Source organism: Lycorma delicatula, chromosome 5 (genome assembly GCF_047948215.1).
Source record: "Lycorma delicatula isolate Av1 chromosome 5, ASM4794821v1, whole genome shotgun sequence".
NCBI lineage: Eukaryota > Metazoa > Arthropoda > Insecta > Hemiptera > Fulgoridae > Lycorma > Lycorma delicatula.
In genome coordinates this window covers 4,912,421-4,933,014 of record NC_134459.1, presented here as the reverse complement: position 1 = coordinate 4,933,014, position 20,594 = coordinate 4,912,421, and the positions used below count along the sequence as shown (strand labels likewise).

The 20,594-nt window shown below is 31.6% G+C and overlaps 1 protein-coding gene across 1 annotated transcript in view; it reads right to left on the bottom strand.

Annotated features, from left to right (window-relative positions):
- The window catches only part of LOC142324680 (neurexin 1-like), a 311,382-nt gene that overhangs the window by 168,792 nt on the left and 121,996 nt on the right, over positions 1-20,594 (bottom strand). Inside the window, exon 2 of the mRNA XM_075365567.1 lies at positions 16,789-16,938. Coding sequence (XP_075221682.1) covers positions 16,789-16,831 — 43 coding nt within the window. The 5' untranslated portion in view covers positions 16,832-16,938. The remainder of the gene's footprint in view (positions 1-16,788; positions 16,939-20,594) is intronic.

Below are 20,594 nucleotides of genomic sequence, written 5' to 3'. Positions count from 1 at the left end.
TCAGTAAGAAATATAATTTGTTTACATCAAAAATTAATTTAAACGTCAGGAAAAGATTTTTGAAAGTGTATGTTTGGAGTGTCGCTTTATATGGAAGTGAAACTTGGACGATCGGAGTATCTGAGAAGAAAAGATTAGAAGCTTTTGAAATGCGGTGCTATAGGAGAATGTTAAAAATCAGACGGGTGGATAAAGTGACAAATGAAGAGATGTTGCGGCAAATAGATGAAGAAAGAAGCATTTGGAAAAATATAGTTAAAAGAAGAGGCAGACTTATAGGCCACATACTAAGGCATCCTGGAATAGTCGCTTTAATATTGGAAGGACAGGTAGAAGGGAAAAATTGTGTAGGCAGGCCACGTTTGGAGTATGTAAAACAAATTGTCAGGGATGTACGATGTAGAAGGTATACTGAAATGAAACGACTAGTACTTGATAGGGAATCTTAGAGAGCTGCATCAAACCAGTCAAATGACTGAAGACAAAAAAAAAAAAAAATTTTGGGCATACCTTTTCACCAAATGCATCGATCTGGATGAACTATTTTTATAATAGTAGAACGTAAAATCAGTACCGTAAATATAACTTTTTTGAAGAGTTTCTGCACTGAATACGTCCCTTAGATTACCCGATACGCATTCTCTATAAATCTTGATCTCTTCATCGGCTTTTTTGTTTCGCAGTTTTTATGTTGACAGTCTCTTAAAACAGACAATCGATGTGAACCGTTTTTCAGGCATTTCGTTACAATTATATTTATGAATCAACGTAAACCGATGTAATATTTGATCTTGAATTTCATTTGAACGGCGATTCTAGACCAAATCAAACAGATGTTCGTTTTCAAACTGCGTTTCTTTTGATTACTTACATTTCATCTAATCTCCATTTTAGGCAGCCTTTACTCATGTGCAATATCAGACACTTGGCTCCGAATCGTTCATCCTTTTCCTCAAATCTTTAAGTCGTTTTAAACGAGCCTGTTTTTTTTCACGATATCGTTTTTTCTCTTGTGGGCCTTTTGTTTCTTTTGTAGGCCTGCAATATATCTGCTTCGACAAAGTTACAAAACTAAAAGGAATAAAATAAAATACTCGTCGAATTTGGAAAAATTAAACCGATTCCAAAAAAAAAAAGAAAATTAAAAGGATATTGCATCGAAGAAAAAATAATATTTCCACTATGCCCTCAGAAGAATCTTTAAAATTTCTTTCTTTTAAGTCAGTGCAAAATGTTAGAATTAGCTTTAAGCCTTAATTATAATAGATTTCGTAAGATGTTATCCCGTGCAATAGTAATTAATTAAAAATTTGACGCTAACGTCAACAAAAAGTATCAAATATTGTAGTGAGGGCGTAATGAAAATAATACTTTTTTCCATTTGGATGCAATTTTCTTCTTTAATTAAAATTTTTCATTTTTAAAGCCCGTTAAACTTTAAAAAATCTTGTTTATTGTTTTTATATTACCATTGTAATACACAGGTTTATAATGAGTCTTTTTTTTTTTTTTGTCTTCAGTCATTTGACTGGTTTGATGCAGCTCTCCAAGATTCCATATCTAGTGCTAGTCGATTCATTTCAGTATACCCTCTACATCCTACATCCCCAACAATTTGTTTTACATACTCCAAACGTGGCCTGCCTACACAATTTTTCCCTTCTACCTGTCCTTCCAATATTAAAGCGACTATTCCAGGATGCCTTAGTATGCGGCCTATAAGTCTGTCTCTTCTTTTAAATATTTTTCCAAATGCTTCTTTCTTCATCTATTTGCCGCAATACCTCTTCATTTGTCACTTTATCCACCCGTCTGATTTTTAACATTCTCCTATAGCACCGCATTTCAAAAGCTTCTAATCTTTTCTTCTCAGATATTCCGATCGTCCAAGTTTCACTTCCATATAAAGTGACACTCCAAACATACACTTTCAAAAATCTTTTCCTGACATTTAAATTAATTTTTGATGTAAACAAATTATATTTCTTACTGAAGGCTCGTTTAGCTTGTGCTATTCGGCATTTTATATCGCTCCTGCTTCGTCCATCCTTAGTAATTTTACTTCCCAAATAACAAAATTCTTCTACCTCCATAATCTTTTCTCCTCCTATTTTCACATTCAGTGGTCCATCTTTGTTATTTCTACTACATTTCATTACTTTTGTTTTGTTCTTGTTTATTTCCATGCGATAGTTTTTGCGTAGGACTTCATCTATGCCGTTCATTGTTTCTTCTACATCCTTTTTACTCTCGGCTAGAATCACTATATCATCAGCAAATCGTAGCATCTTTATCTTTTCACCTTGTACTGTTACTCCGAATCTAAATTGTTCTTTAACATCATTAACTGCTAGTTCCATGTAAAGATTAAAAAGTAAGGGAGATAGGGAACATCCTTGTCGGACTCCCTTTCTTATTAGGGCTTCTTTCTTATGTTCTTCAATTGTTATTGTTACTGTTTGGTTCCTGTACATGTTAGCAATTGTTCTTCTATCTCTGTATTTGAACCCTAATTTTTTAAAAATGCTGAACATTTTATTCCAGTCTACGTTATCGAAAGCCTTTTCTAGGTCTATAAACGCCAAGTATGTTGGTTTGTTTTTCTTTAATCTTCCTTCTACTATTAATCTGAGGCCTAAAATTGCTTCCCTTGTCCCTATACTTTTCCTGAAACCAAATTGGTCTTCTCCTAACACTTCTTCCACTCTCCTCTCAATTCTTCTGTATAAAATTCTAGTTAAGATTTTTGATGCATGACTAGTTAAACTAATTGTTCTGTATTCTTCACATTTATCTGCCCCTGCTTTCTTTGGTATCATAACTATAACACTTTTTTTGAAGTCTGATGGAAATTCCCCATGAGTCTATTATTTTTAAACGTAAATTATTAATTTTGTATAATTTTAATAAAATTTATTATTTCTGTTCAAATTTTACTTTATTGTATTATATTTCTATCGCTGCTTTTTATTACGTGATTTTTTTTAACGCTCAATATATCGCTACTGATATACCGGCTATTCAAAAATGACTTTACAACTTTAATGAATGTAAAAATTTATTTAAATAACTTACAGATTCGCTTGAGGTATCATTTCATAGCAAAACATAAAGTTTTGACTCGCGTAGCTCAGTGGTAACAAATTTGGCCACCAGTTGTTAAAAATGGATACATTCACTGGTGCGGAACGTACTTGCTGTGTGTTTTGGTTTACACGACTTTCGATCAACAACTGGAGTAAAAACATAATTTCGGTTGGGAGTACGATATAAGCTTCCTAGTTTGCATACGATTTACTCTTGGGACCGAACCTTTGTCGAGACAGGTTATTCTGTTAAATATACAAATTTACAGGACGCCCGCGCGTCTCTGAAGCTTCTGGGAGTAAAAACATAATTTCGGTTGGGAGTACGATATAAGCTTCCTAGTTTGCATACGATTTACTCTTGGGACCGAACCTTTGTCGAGACAGGTTATTCTGTTAAATATACAAATTTACAGGACGCCCGCGCGTCTCTGAAGCTTCTGTGAAACAACTCAGAAAAAAGCTCTGCACGTAGCCCCATTAAATCAACTCGACGTGCGTCACGTGAGACTGGTATTCTACAAACGACTGTTTGCGGAGTATTACACGCCTCAAAATGCTCGGCTGCAATTTTGTGTGGAAATGACGGATAGATTTGCAGACAACGATACATTTTTAGACGATGTAATCTTTAGTTTCGAGTCGAAGTTTCACATCAGCGGCAAAGTGAACACCCGTAACACTCATAACTGCCGAATACGGGGTGGCGAAATCCTTCATGAAACTTTACATAACATTTGCGATAACCCTAAGGTCAATGTGTTTTGTACCCTAAGCAAACAAAACCTGAACACTCCGTTCTTCTTTCAGGCGGTAACCGTAAACCGGTATCGTTTAAACATTTCTTCCTCAGTTAGACGATGATTAGCAAGATGACGTCATCACTACCAGCAAGACAGGGCACCACCTCGCTACCGCCTAGAAGTCCGAGATTTTCTTGATACGCGATTCCCAGATCGGTGGATCGGTCGTGAAGGTTCAATCGCATGGCCTCCTCGCCTCCCAGATTTGACTCCGCTAGATTTTTTCTTGAGAGGTTTCATTAAAGATCGGGTTTACGTATCGTCTTTGCCTGCTGATCTTGTCGAGCTAAGATTTCAAATTAACGCCGCAGCCGCTAAGACAACGCCGGTTCGCCGGCTACAGCCTGGAATGAAATCGACTTCAGACGGGATGTATGTCGCATTACTAATTGAAGCTATATCGAACCAAAGTAACTGTCGGGTGACAAACTGGATGTGTTTTTTTTTATGATATGATGATACCTAACCGAATCTGTGAGTTATTTAAATAAATTTTTATACGCTTTTAAAATTATTGAATCCTTTTTGAATTACCCGTATTTTGTCTTTTAGAAATTAGTACTGTTTTTCATAGCGTGATCAAAAAGAAATTATCTTCAGAAAGTAAATAAGAAATAAAAATGATAATAGATGAAAAACACCGGTAACTCAACTATTTAGAAATAAGGTAAAAAAATAATAAGAAATATTTATTTCTGGTAAACAGAATTTTCACAAAAATTATCCGACGTTTATATAAAGAATTACATGAATGCGTTACACTATAACAAGATACGCAGAATGAAGAAGTTAAATTACGTATTATTTTGTACGATTTAAACAAAATTTGAATATTAAAAAAAAAAAATTAATTTGTTAAGTGAAGAACAATTTTTTTTTTAGATAAAATTACATTAAGTGAGATAGGACATTACATTAACAGCAGGCATTCGCAGAAATTTGATTTAATAACTTTTGTAGCAACGGAAGGGGTGTTAATAAATAAATAGAGAAGCTTGTTCGACGATTCAACAGCACGATCACGTGACCTTGTTATAACATTTGTGATTGGATGTTGGCCAGCCATCTTCAAACTTATGCACCATTTTGCATCGTACTCTTTCGCCTATAAACAGTCACCGCCATTGTGTAAAGAAATCCATTCCGTTGAAGTTTAATTGAAATAAATGACTTATACGATCTTCAAATCAAAAATGATTAAATATGAATAGGGTTATATTGTTTAAATTAGGTTGCATTTAGAATGTGTAAATTTCAAGTAATAATTATAAATTATAAATTACAAAATAACGACATATGATTATTCTTAAATTAAGATTGTATGTCGTAAACTGATGCGTAAACGAATAACTATAAAAAATAAAAAAAAAAATATAAAATAAATCGTCTATTTGTTTATATGTGCGTGTAGATATTTGTTCACATCTCAAGAACTTCCAGTTCGATCTGAGCAATCCTTTTATCACTGTTTCTATTGAGATTCAAAATAGATTTGACAATTTGATAACTCCGTTTCTAGATGAGCAGTGTAAAAATTTAATAAAGTATCCATTTGTAATAAGTCAATATGTAACATCAATTATTTTCATTTGCGTTTCTTGTAACGATAGTAAATTGTATTTTTTATCTATTTTTTACAAAATTTTAATAAATTTACAATTTTAATAAAACTAACAGAATGAAAAGATCTTAATGAAATGCAAGATATATTTTATTTTCACATATTTACTGGAGACAGGAGTCCCTTTATTAATGAATCAATTTTTATCGGGTATCAAACTAAAAATGCACATTACTAAAATACTATTAAAATTGAAAAAATTAAATTTTATTTCGTATAATTTACTACAAAATTTGCATGAAAAGTAAATAGTTAAAAAGTTTTTAAACCCGGCTCAAATGGTGAATATAAATGAAAATAACTATAAAAAGGTGGGAATAAAGTTATTATACTTTCCTGGTATCGGTTATTTTTTCTTACAAGTATATACTGGAATAATAATAAATAATACATGAAAGTTTAACAAATTTTAAAAAATCTATACTTTTATATTTTTAACTGCCTCTCACCCTCAATATTTCCCCCAAGAATTTTTTTGTGCTACTTTCCCTACTACTATGCTTAGGAAGATATAAAAACAATTTGGTTAAAAAATATGAGATAAATAAAAACAGGTTTTCCGATGTTTAGGGAAGGAGTAAAAACTTTTTAAATGGTACGATAAGCATGAAAGCATGTACTGAGGTTAATAAAAAGCGGGGTTATGTTTACAAAATTTTGACAAAATTGACCCCAAAGAAATTATCTATTCCACCACCTGGAGATATATTCTCCCAAACTTTAACCAACAAATTACCCTATATAATCGACGACAGTGTCCGTGCCAAATTTCATAAAAATCGGTTTATCTAGTCAAACGTTAATCTTCAAACACGCCAACCAACACACGTACGTTCGTACCTACGTAGGAAAATTACCTACTTTTTTATTTTTGGGGTTTTTGAGCGATGAAATGTCGAGAAATGAAAAAAATCGCGTACCCCAATTTTGACTGATTACCATAATTTCTTTCTTGCAGCGTAGCTCTAAAGCTATGATGCCAGGAATGTTATGACGCCGGAGCCACGTACCGGGAAAGTCCTACAACTGTGGGTTGTTTCTGATGCACGGCTTACACACACAACTTAATTTAAAATATTTATCATTTTATTTAAATATTTTTTCATTTATTTAATTCAATGATTCTAACTAAAGCGCGCGCGCATACTATATTTAATTCGCGCGGGTGTGGTTTCTAGCGGCGATGGTCGGCACTAACTAAACTAATGTAATTTCATAACTAACATAGAACAAATTTCGCTTGTAGATCAACAGACTGGTGTAGCCGCGAGGATTATCGCAAAAGGTACAGAGTCGACCGGACGATCGAGTTCAGACCCGGCTAGACCGAGTTACATTTTTACATTTTATTATTCATTATTTAATTCTACCGTCCACCTGTGTCGTCACAACATAGCAGTAGTTAAAGAGAATTTTTTGTGGTTAAGGTGCGATTTTGCAAATATTGTTACTTTTCAATTGTTAATTAATTTTCCTAAGAAAAATATGATCTTAATTAGACGAAATCTCGTGATACTGAGGGGGGTTACCTTGCTCTACAGCCTCACCCCCTTGACCTTTTAAGTTGAACATTTAATGGAATCAGTACAACGTATATAGAAGTAATCTGACCGCGTTTGGTCAAAATCGGCCCGGTAGTTGTGAATATATTAGGTAATTTAGAGGCCAACAACGAACACACACACGCATGCATATGAACATTAACATGTGGAAAATTTCCATCCGGGTTTTGATTTCTTGGGTTACTTATATGCCAAAACGTCAAGATCCGGTGAAAACCGCAAATGCCCAAATCGGGCCGATTACACTACTTTCCTTTCTAAAGCTATAGCTTTGCTATTGGGCTATCTAGACGGGAAAGCAGTATAAAAATAAAAGTACCGATTTTATAAAATAATGGGTCTCTCCTTTTTTAATAAAACCGGAATATTATTAGTAAAACAACTCAAAGACAAAAGATAAAATTTGAAAAATTTTCCTTGTTAATTTTTTATTTTACTTTTGAAGTGAGAAAGTAGTTCTTACCTTCGTCTTATTCACAAAATCTTATTCATTTTATAAAAAAATTTCAAAGGAATTTTAATGTCTAGCAACTATTACACAAAAAATTTTCATAAATTTTAAATACGGGCTCCATCCTTCCTAATAACAGCAGTTGTTTTTTTATTTTAAAGATAGGATTGCCAGTTTAGCAAAAGATTTCAGAGAACTAAAAGAATAAACTTTCAAATTATTCTCAAACAAAAGATTTCCTAAATTTTGACCGCGGTTCTTTTTCAGGTAATAGACAATTACTAGAATTGACCGGTAAAATGTGAAGTTATTTCTATAAATTCCAAGATTAGGTTTATTCTTATCGTTAGCTACGATAAGAAAAGTTTAGAAAAAATAATAAAAGTCGCGAGTTAATATAAGAAGTTGCTATCGTTCTCAGAAAGATATACAAATTTATAAAGGCCTAATACATTATCCGAAGAAATTGTAAGCTACGGGAGAAAAATATGAAAAGAAATATCCCGTAATATTTTGATTTTAAGATCCGAGACAACTAAAAAAAAAAATGATTAGGAACCGTTGCGAAAGACGTGGATGGATACCCGTCAATGTACTCGTAAGTCTTTTCAAACTAGGAACAATCACTATTAAATTAATGTTTGTTTCATTAACGTATTAACATCTAAAAAATTCAGAAGTACGAGTATACGATGTTGTAAATAGAAAAAAAATATTCCGTACGACTATAAAATAAAAACAAAGATATAAAATATAACCGTCTTTAAAAACGCACTAAAAAGTAGAAAAAAAATGCTTTTCTGAGTCCATCTTTAAATTTTTTCTGTTAGAAGTCAGTACCTCATTAAAATCAAATCGTTATTCATCAAAGCTTAGAAATGAAGATGCGCAGTAATTCTAACCGGGAGGATTGAAGTTGGCATTAATTACATTACAGAAGAAGGATGGTTATCAACAGCGACAGGACATATAGCAAGACAATAGCAAGATACTAGTCACCGGTCTAGCAATCCATACCCACTTTGTGCATCAAATGAGCTTTCTAAACTTCGACGAATAATACCAACAATTTGCTAATCGTTAGTTTCTTCTTAAAGCCAAGAATTAAATTTTTTTATAATTTTTAGCGCATTTCTAGTCTATGAATATTTTAAATCTGTCACGGCCTACGTTTATATTTACAAATATTTTTGTTAATTTTTTATTTAAAAAATGGTTCGCTAACAAAAAATTTCGTAAAACATCGTTAAAAAAAACTGTTTTCAAGAAACGTGCAAGAAAAATGAAAATTACCTTGAAAAAATACGATGTAAATAGATCATATTAAATGTAATCGAGATCGAGTAGTCTGAAGCATAATTATGATTTTTTTTTTTATTTCAAGTTTTCTAGTTGAATTTTTTAAAAAGTTTCTCGTGAAAATATTTCGAAAACCGTAATACTTTAAACATCTTAACATTATGTATAGTGCCGTAATCGTAAAACGGTTGTAGTCGTCTGATTTAAGTTATAAGTTATTTCTCAAAGATTACATAACTATTTTTAACAATATAAGCGTCCCACGCCAGACATATTCGATAAAGTGAGAGCAGTAATATAGTTTTTCCGTTGCGTTCTTCACAGAACCAAATGTATAGTTATAACGTGCAGCTGATATGCGATGTATTATTATTGAACAAGTCTGTTCTAAATCATTAATGTTGGTCTTTGGTCACTTAAATAAAGCAAGCGGGTTGAATAAAAACTTCTCCCTTTTTTAATTCGAGTAAAAATTATAAAAAAATTGAAACTAATATATAACTGTACTATTCCCGAATCGAAAATAGATTTTTGTAATACTGTGTTGAATTAACTCGTAAACTATGAAAGTTAATTTGAGTCGGAACGGTCACTGAAGTAATGTAAACAGAGAACGGTAAACGCGGTACGTAAGACTTTTGTGAATTTAATAAAACTGTCTCCGGGTGGCATTTGAATCCTTTTTTAACCTTGTTTTCAGATCCGTGTGATTTTGTTTCTCTTTTATATAAGACATAATAATTCAAAGAAAATAGGATGAAAGTTTTAAAACCGCACGATGTAGCGACACATTTGGATTTTTTATTTGTAAAGGCTTGTGTGATGTTAGATCTGATATTTATACCGCAAAAAGAAAAAAGAAAATTATATTATATTTTTAAATTGTCAGAATTTCCGCAAACGTAATAATATATAGGAAAATATGTATTCCTTCATTTAAATTTAAATGAATTTAATATTAAATATGACGGGAAAAATAGATACGAACAAAAAAAAAATACAGTTCAATAAAGAGAACAAATTATTAAGTAATTTACAAAAAAACATTTGCTTATCTTTATTACGTACAAAAAAAAAAATATCGACACAGACAACAAAATTGCATACAGCAAACTAAAGTTACGACGACAACACTGTTTTACAGAAAACAAAGAAATTATTTTACTAATGTATAATGAATTTTTTTTTCTAAGAAAAATAATTATTTTTATAATATATATAAATGGTGGAATGTTACTTCAACATGTAGTTTAGTGAGAACAATACACCAAGGCTTGTAATTTATAAACGAAATATTTATTTTTTCTGTATTAATTTATTTAATCTACAATTCAATAAATGACTATTAATTTATCTGCGAATGAAGGTTACTTTTATCAATTTTACTTTACCAAGTGTTAGAGCATACAACAAAACAGGAAAAAACTAAAACAGTCAAATGAAGAATTTCTCGTAATTGTTTTATTTCTCTTCGTTTTGAGGTTTCCTGAATGAAAAAAGATACAAAAATCATGGTGAAATAAATCTTTATTTATTCAAATTCTGTGCAAATAAAGATTTTGTTAAAAAAGTAAAATTTACCGTATTTTTTGAAATCGTCTTGTAAATTCCTTTGATTATACGTACTGTGTAACTAAAGATACAAGTTCAACTTGGTTAAAATTGTCAGAATTCGTAAAAAAAAAGAAAAAAGTAATTAATTGTAGTGTTATAATTACATAATGTAATGTAATGTATTACATAATTCGTGACCGTCTAATCTTAAAAATTGGATTATAACATGATATAGATTGTTATACTCGTACGATCAACCGAGGTTGCAAAATGGATCCAAAAAATATTTGTAAATTTTACGATTTTATTACGCAAAAATATTCATGCGCAGTTCTGCGAAAGAAGTCCGACTTTTTGTGATTTTATTCTGTTTCCATCTTCCCCTCTCAAAAACATACCTAGTCATCATGACCTCAAAGTAGGTAACGCGACCTGAATACACCGAAAAATATTGCTAAGAATAGAAGTCGAAGGTAAAGAAACGTCGATGTTCTAACTTGCAGCTTCATAACGAACCACGCTTCTAACTTGCTCCGCTGAAATTTTTTCGAGCCAAAACATTTCATAATAGCCCTATAATATGTAAGAAAACCACAATTTAAATGAATAGTATTTTCGTATTTATCATACCTCAAAACGTAAAAAAATTCATTTTAACCCCCTCCCACCATGCGACCGAAAGTAAGTACTTTTCTTCGATAAGTCGGTAAATTGTCATTTTACTCTTTTAATTACTCGACGTGAAAATTTTAAACTTATTATTTTTTGGTAAATGAATCGTTATCGGTGTGAAAACAATTTTAAAGCCTTATCAAAGATTCAAAAAAGTAAGAACGATATCGATATTTCTAACATTTTACTACCTAAACGTGTTTTGATTTTAATATTATTTTACGTAGAACTCGTATTTTCTAAATGAGGCGTTGAAAAATGGAAATATTTTCTAATATTTACCAACGAAAGTAATATTTATAATTTATTTTTCAAATAATTGTGTTATTATTATACTAGTATCGCAGTGATAATAAGGGTTTTTTTTTTTACTTTTAAGGCCGCAAAGGACCACTTTAGACAGAATAATTGAAGTCTTTTTTGCCGATCTTTTGGCCTTTAAGTTCTTAGCTTTTACTTTCTCCCGATATTTAGTCGTTCTTATGATCTTGCTTTACGATCCTCTTCTGAATAAACCCTTTTTGTATAATTAAAAGTTCTTACTTTAAAGTCGGTATTCGGATCTTTAATAACAAATTTTAATTTTTCGGATTTATTAAGTAAATCTTCGTAAGTCAAATTTAATTCTCGCTTGTCTTTTATCCATAGCGGCGGATTTTTTAAAGACCAAAATCGATCGATAATTCTCTTAGTAATCCTATCCTGCGGTAATCTTAACGAGTGTGCGCAGAACGAAATTCTCTTCTTTTTCATAGTATCGATTAAGGATTCCAAGTTTTCGTACAGAAATTTATTAGGCAACGTTCTGTACTGATTTTCGTGTTTATATTTTTTGTTTATGCAGGTTCTAAGAATCCTGCGTTCGACTTTAAGCAAAGGTTCAGTCCCATTTTTCTGATTTAATCTAAATAAAGTAATTACCGGTTTAACCGCAGTTTTGGAACGTCTAATTTTAGTGTTAATCGAGAGCGATTTTTTGTTGTAAGTATTTTTGGTTACGTGTAGCACTTTAAATAATAAATTATTTAGACTGAAAATTATTTATTTGGACTGAAAGACTTAATAAATTAAGTCTTTTTGTTTTTGTTTTTCCAATTTTGTTTTTCGTTACAATTACAAGTAATGATCTCTCCAAGATATTTAAATTCTTCTACAAGTTCTACTTTGTTTCCATTAATATTCACAGAATTAATAACTAAAGGATCTATAGCCTCATTTTCGTAAGAAATTCTAAAGTCTTTTCTTAAGAAATTTTAAGTCCAATTTTATTCGCAAGTTCTTCTATACTTTTTTTGTATTCTGGCTTTTCCGATACTATTAGCTAATAAAGCTAAGTCGTCGGCAAATCCTAGGCGATTTAAATTTAAGTTATTTCTTTTGTATCCTATGTGAATATTTTTTGGATTAATTTTAAACCGTTCGGGCATCAGAAATTCTCGTGCACAATTAAATAATAAAGGCGAAAGTCCGTCGCCTTGTCGGACGGATTTATTTCCGAACCTTGTAAAAAGGTTCGGAAAATTCGCCACGAAACTTCACTTTAGATTTTGTATTTGTCAATGTTAAACCGATCATATTTACCAATTTAGGATCCAATCTGATTTTTAACATCGAAGGCCTATTATGATTTCCTTAATTAATAAGGGTTTATTAATTACCTAACTTTCTGGTTTGGTTTGGAACACTTCCTACATTATTTAATTGTCTCATTTAGAGAAAACTTACGTAAAAATTTAAAGTCGATTATTTGAGAAATATTTATAAAAGAGGATTTCTAAGGAAGGTTGTTATCATTTATATTTTAGAGCTGCTATCTCCTATAACTTTAAGTTTTTTTCTTTTGATAAATCAAAAACAGGAACAAATAATTATTTTATAACATCTTACCCTTACAAAATATATAAAATATTTTGATACCTCCCTACCCTTCATTCGATCTTTTATATTTAAAACATTTATTCAAATTTAACATCACCCCAAAATACAGATTATTACAACAAATTTAACGATTGTAATCGGTTAAACGGTGTTGATGTATAAAGCCAAATCGATGTTGAAAAACATATATAAAAGCGCGGGGATACGATTTTCTATTCCATATTTTATTTTGTATTTATAGATTGAAATGTCTGAAAATGTTAAGAAAAATTCAGAAATTTAGTCGGTGGGAAGTCAAATTTTGAGTAGTATTTCATAAAATATACATTATAAAAAAAATAACGCGTTATTCGAAATGTTATACAGATTAAATTTTTAAAGTAAACGATTCACGTTTAACATTTTGAATAGATGGGATTAAATAAAGGAAATTACCTCTTAAAACCCCCATGATGCTATTACAACAAAGTTATGAGGATGTTAAGTAGACATCTCTTATTTCTTTACTATAACGTACGAGAAGATAATGCAGATAGCAATTTTCGTAGCAGTTTTTCACTTCTCATTGAATGAATTCAATAATGAATGAGTAATACGTCATTCATTAACAGATTTCAATTTTTCTATGCAAGAAATCTGTAAATCTCATATATACATAAAACTGTTACGTTCGCTACTGAACCATCCTGAACCTCCAGGATTTTGATAAAATAAAACGTAAAAATCATTTAATTATTCCTTTTTTGGAAGTGTAAGATAGTAATGTAGAACTACAAATTCATACAAATATGCTATTTTAAGTATAAAAATAATTTTCGATATTACCATTTGTCTCGTTAGAAAATTATACCCGACCCGAAGAGAAACAAATATAAAATAGATGGATGTAAATAATTTGTATGGTTGGTGCTGCATAACCTTAATTGATACAATTTGCTTTAGTTCCCGGGAGATTCTGAATTCACCTCTAACCTAGTATAGTTGTAATAGTAGTATTCCTCTCTCGTTCGCTCCCTCCCGATAACTTTATCCTATTGGTCCGATGTCGATAGCCCGCGGCAATGAAATACCTTTATTTACGATTCGATAGATCGATCGATACGACTGTTCTTGCTCTACAATCGACGTAGTCGACAGTAAATTCAATTCCTATGACTATTGAACCGATACTCTTTGAGCGGTTAATAAAATTTTCTCAGCACGATACAAATTTTTAATTTTACAATGCATTTTCGTTTCCTCGTTCTGTTTATTTCTCTAATCTATTTATCTCTATAATACACACCTCAACTAAAATAACGTTACAATTTCTCATTGTTGTCAAACATCGTACGATATATTGTTTCAAAAGTTATTAATTCACTGCAATAACGGCAAAAGTTTTGCCGCTTAAAAGTTTTTATTTTGATTTTACGACAAAATTTTAATGAAAAGAACGATTCATTTTATTTTTATAAAGTACTTAATTCTCTTGTTTTGTTATATTGAAATTTCGTTTCGTTTAACAAAAAGTTAAAATCTTCCGTATTTTAATATATTTTGTTTTTAATAAACTTCGAAATACTTAATTTTGTATTTTATTCCGTGAACTTTATCCGTACATTTTTACTTAAAATAAAATTTTCCATAAGTTTTATTTAAAACTTTTACGTGTTGATTACCCGATTGACAGCGAACAAAAATTTTTTTCACCAAACATAAAATAACTTAGTGAGTTTTTGATACCAATGTTTTGTTTTTTACCCCATTTCACTACTTTTTTTTTGTATTAGAAATATAGTTCTGGGACCTATCTTTTTCAATTTTTCAGGTCAGATTTTACATAAAACCGCTAAATTTATTCCTTAATTTTGATCCCAGGAATTACAGTCTGGGTTAATTTTACCGGAGGCGCAGAAACCAGGGCGAAGTGTTTTGCCAGGTGAAACGCTAATGAAGCGTTTCCGAATCTATGTTTATGTGAACTTTGTTCTTTATTTTCACCGGTAGAACATGTCTTGAGAGTTTGTTACATTCTTCGTGTACACTTTGTAAAAAAATATTAACGTATTATAGATAGACATTTGACATGTTGCTACGATGAAATTAAACGTTAAATTTTACAAAATCAAACAAATAATTACATTTTTTTTTAGTTTCTAAACTTTAATTACTTTTGTATTTTAATGATTCCTTACTGGTGAAAATATCAATCGTTGCAGTATCATTATCATCAGGTGTTTCGTCCGGGGGGTAATTCCCTTACATCGCTACTAATTTCATCCAAACTTTCTCCTTTGTCCCCTTGTACTTCCTAATCTTCACGTCATCTATTAATTTCATTCTACTTATTCCTCTTGATTTCTTCTGCTTCTACTGACCCTTCCGATATTTTTCATATCTAAATCTTAAAAACCTCAATTTATTCATCGTCCACGGCTCACATTTCCTACAAAATTGTTCTCGTTTCTCATCGTCCACGGTTAACTGTCATATAAGAAGACACTCCGTATTCATAATTTTTTCCCTACACCGCTACATTGGATCAGAATGGCTCAATGCAGGAGCGTGTCCTTTAAAATCAAACGGCCCTTCCCGCCTACCGGCTGATGGGTAGGGCCGCCGGTTGGATCTTTTGTTGTTGTATTGCCCACTCAAACAGGAGACACCATTACTGGTCCCCTGCCGATCTGGGTCTTTTCTTTGCCCGCTCAAACAGGAGATGCCAGCATTGCCTCCCACGCCGGTTTGGGTCTTTTCATAGCCCTCTCCAAAAGGTGTTACAATTTCTGGCCCCCTGCCGATACGGGTCTTTTTATTTTTACCCTGGGTGTTTTTTTCTCCGAAGTTTCAGAACGCCAGAGTATCCGGAGTCTCCCCACTTCCTCGTCAACGCCAACCTAAGCAAGCCCAGACGGATGACGACTCTGTAAGGGACTATCCCTCACCCCCTCGTCTACTCCTCCTTTCTCCGAAGTACCGTCGAGATGTATTTGGCTATTGCCTGGAACTTTTTTTCACCGGTCAACAGCCTATCCGCAACATTGTCTGCATCTATCGGGCCCACTATGCGTTCTATCTCTCTCCTCTGAATCGCTCACCTGCGGCATCGGAAAATAACATATCGGGGGTATAGACCTCTCCATAATAGGGGCATTCTTCGTTCTGAACTCTATGTCTCGCAAATAGGTACGTTCTGAACCCCCCGTTATAGGTCAGGAACTGGGTAAGCCAGTAAATGAGCTTCCCAAATTCCCTCCCGGCCCAAGGAGGGAGTTTGGGGAGCTATGCAATCCTATCCTTTTTATCAGTCTATACGTCCATCTTTGTGACTTCCTATCTTGCCACTCCCCGATCATGTCATTCCAGGCTGTGCTCCTCCGTTCTCCCTCGGCCACCCCTTTCCTCATCCTGGCCAACTGTTTCAGCGGGGGTATTCCCGCTGTAACCAGTGAAGCTTCCGTTGGGGCTGAAGAATATGCCGACGCCAACCCCAGAAGGGCCGTTCGCCTTTGCAACCCTTTTGTTCGCCTTTGCGATAAATTAATTAATTTTGAGGCATATATTATTACACGGTACATGATGTTAATGAAAAAAAAAAGTTTATTTTTTTACTATCCGAATACATAAATTTCTTTGTATTATGATGTACTGATTTTTAGAAAAAATATCTTTTTTATTTTTAATATAATTCTTGTAAATAATTAAAACGTAAAATATTACTGCTGTTAAAGAAAATATAAAATTTCATACGATAAATACAAACTGCAACAGAGTCGGATGTTCGATTCTTAACCCTTTGGAGATAATGTATCTAATTAGAAATACTATTATAAATATGTAATCGATAAATTCGAAAGAACTATAAAAAACATTTCGCTACCTGTATGAAAGAGTAATCCTGTTGGATGTCTCGTTTTGAACATCAGAGCGACCGAATCTTGTGTGCTTACGATCGGTTCTCCTCCTGTTCTGCTTAGATCGTACCAGAGAAACTCCAGTCCACGAAAAGTAGCTTCTGACGGGGCCTTATCTGTAAAATAGATTTGAAAATTAGAAACTCGTAAATAAATTAATCGTAATAGAAATATAATCCAAACTACAGATATTTATTCGTATAATCTCTTGTCACATCGGTTCAACATTATGTCGTCGATTCACGGACTTTAATTAATAACACAACTTAATCGTATTAATTTATCCTTTATTACAGTGTAATGTTGAATACATAGTTTATCTGCTTGTGATGATTCATGTCTCTGTGGGTCGAATGAATAAAGAATAATTAAATAACTACAGTAATACATTTAGGTGAGATTCATGTAAATCTCAGCCGGTAACTAAGCAGCAATATAATATAAACAAATATATTTACATTGAGATAAAGAGGAACAAGAAATGAATATATTTATTTATGTTAAATAAGGAGGAGAACAAAAGACATGGAGTTGAACAACAGATATAAAACAGATAACAAATCGCTAAAGAACCGTTTACAAAAAGTAAAAATCTGTTACTAGATCCACAATTTCCAATTATTAGACAATCATACTATTAGTCATGGACTTCATCCTGCCTGCCCTAATTTAAATCTGTTGAAGTGCAAAGGAATTTTAAAAAATAGATAAAAAAAATAAACGCACATAAAGAAAAAACAAATGATAGAAAAAATAAACTCTTTTAATCGTATTTAAAAGAAAAAAAGGAAACTATTACGCGATGTTCGATATCCCAAATAGAAAAAGGGATAGCTCAGGTGTAGTATTTAGTAACTTTAAAATAGTTTCTACTCTCCTCTTGAACCTTCTACTTTCAATAAGAGAGAGTGAGAGTGGTGGGCGGGAGATACTATAGTTTTATAATTTCTACAATATGTATATATATAAATAATAAAAATATATATTTTAATTAAAAATATTACCTTTATTAATTTCTTGGGTTAACCAATCACCACCATACAAAGTTATAACTTAAATACACATCGTTTCAGTTTGAATTCTCTAAGCTTCCTCGGGTGACAATACACATTCATACACAAATTTTGTACGATGTGTAAATGAAAATGAAAATGAATTTTCATTTTTCGAAGTATCGGGGATTCAGATTTTTCGGGGTTCAAATAATCAACTTCACGTTGTTTCAAGGATTTAAACCGCAAAACATTTCGGCTGATAATCGAAATTTAGATTAAGGTAGGAAATTTCTACTTTTTGTACACGGTTCCAGAGCGTGTACTCGAGCAATTTTATACAGTATAATTCTACGCTTTGTTACGTATTTATTTATAGAATTATGAAATAATGAAAAATTATACTTGAGTCGATAAATAAATTTTTCAGATTTAAACGCTTCAATCTAATCGTTTTACGTGCCGTAAATATTAATTTAAAAACAGATTAAAGATAAATTTTAAATCGAATTTTTATTTTAACAGAATAAATTTGTATTCAACTGTTAATTTTAGTCATACAGCACAGTCTAACTACAAAAGACTGAAAAAAAAGAAGACAACTGAGTTGTCAATCAAAACCCTCGCGCTTCGAAGATTATGAATTCTAAAAACGAAATGGAATTAAAACAGTCAGTTAAAGGTTAGATAATGATCACTGTCAGTAATTAAAAAAAAAAATTACTGCGATGTAATATTACTGTACGTTCAACATCGATAAGTCGATTGAATCTCACAAAATTAATCGAATAATTAAATTTTATTTTAGCTTTTAAATTTAACAACTCCTTTGTTAAATTGTAATGTTTCTTCGTTGATAAAATTATTATCATATTGCCGTATAACGCTGTCTATTTTAACTAGAGATGGGTATATTTTACGAACGTAATCAGATGATCGAATCGATGGATTAATAATTTAAAGCTAATTTCAAAATAGGCCTACAACTTTTTCCAGCTATAGAATAAAGGCTATGAATAATCTAACACTTTTTAGATTAATCAGAATTATTTATAATTTTTTTTTACTTATAGTGGAATTTATTACCCTAAAAAAAGAATCTTGCGAAATTCACAAAACTTTTTTCCGATGATTGAAACATCGTGCTTTCATACTACACGGAGTAATTTTTTATGTAGCGGTATATTTTGACGCGCTGACTAAATAACCTTTTGTAAAGATACCTGAATGGTTTCCCAAAATTAAATTTGTAAAATTGTATAAATTTTATTCCAGTATTGCGTTATTAAAATTTAAAGTAAACCTGTTAAACTATTAGAGATTTCGTACAGAATTCTTTTTCCACAATTTTCAAAATAGACGATCGACGTAATTTTTTGTAAGAAATTTAACTTAATGTAAAATAAAATGCATCCTACATCTTAATTTAATATATATTACCGAGGAATTTAGTAAATATTTAAAACGAGGAATTTCTTTTTAAACTTCCTGTTAAAAAAAGATGTTTTTTATATAACTGTGAAAAAGATAGTGTATGTTTTGCAGCAAGACTATAATTTTTTTGAAAAATAGGTTCAGATTTGTGAATTAATAATTAATAAAAAAAAAAAAACAGAATAAAGTTTTATTAACAGTTCGTCAATAAAAATTTTGTTGAATTTTTCATAAACTGATGATATATGTAGTTGATATTTAAGTTGTCAACTCTTATATAATAAGAGAGATGTATGGTTCTCCCAGATATTCGATTTTTCCTAATTTATCCAAATTAGAAAATCGGTTATGTCGTTTTCGGAGGTTTAATAAAAAATCTGATCACCTTACGTTTTTACAAGTAGGCGTATAATTTAAGTTTCCGTAGCGAGAACTATCCACGAACACACATACACACACACACACACACACACACACATATATATATATATATATATATATATAATTATTTATGTTTATACCGATAGAGTTTATACAATTATAATGATTACAATTTATGAAAATATATAGTGACTGAATCTTCAAAGCCGAAATAAAAAAAGTAAAAACAGCGTATTACCTTAAAACTGTATGAACATTTTGAAGGTACATATTTAGGTCCATATATAATTTGTAATGTTTATACTGGCCACGAATATTAAAAAGAAAATTTTTCAGAAGTTAAAACAGCCGTTAAAGTTTCTGTCGGTTTATTGTAGTAATACATTAGCGGTCAGTTGAAATTATTATATGATCCGTAATATAAAAAAAACACAATAGTGTGTTTATTCTGGAATAATTATAACAGCTTATTATTAAAATTCTCATATTATTTATTTCATTTGCCGAACAAATACAGACTAACCACCCAGTTACAGCCGCTAATGAAAAATGAATTTTGGTATGCGTGTAAAATGCTAAGTTTTCTCGGGATTCGAACCAAGGACCTATAAAATGAAAGGCAGAGATACAACCACTCTGTCACGGTGATCGGTATAATATAAGAAATATACTATTACATCTAATAATATAATGATGTGTTATAAGGTTCAAACAATTAACAAAATTATAACGGAAATACGGGAAAAGGAGGAGGAATCGCTTGCCAGGGGAACGGAAGGTCGCTTATTCATCCACTTCATAAAAAAGGGGTCAAGAAGGATGTAAGTAACAACCGCGGAATTTCACTGTTACCTGTTACGTACAAAATCCTCCAGAAAGCCGTGTTCACCGGAGTAGAAAAACAAATGTACCCGTGCATAGGGGAATGTCAAGAGAAGTTTACGAAAAGTAGATCGCGTGCCGAA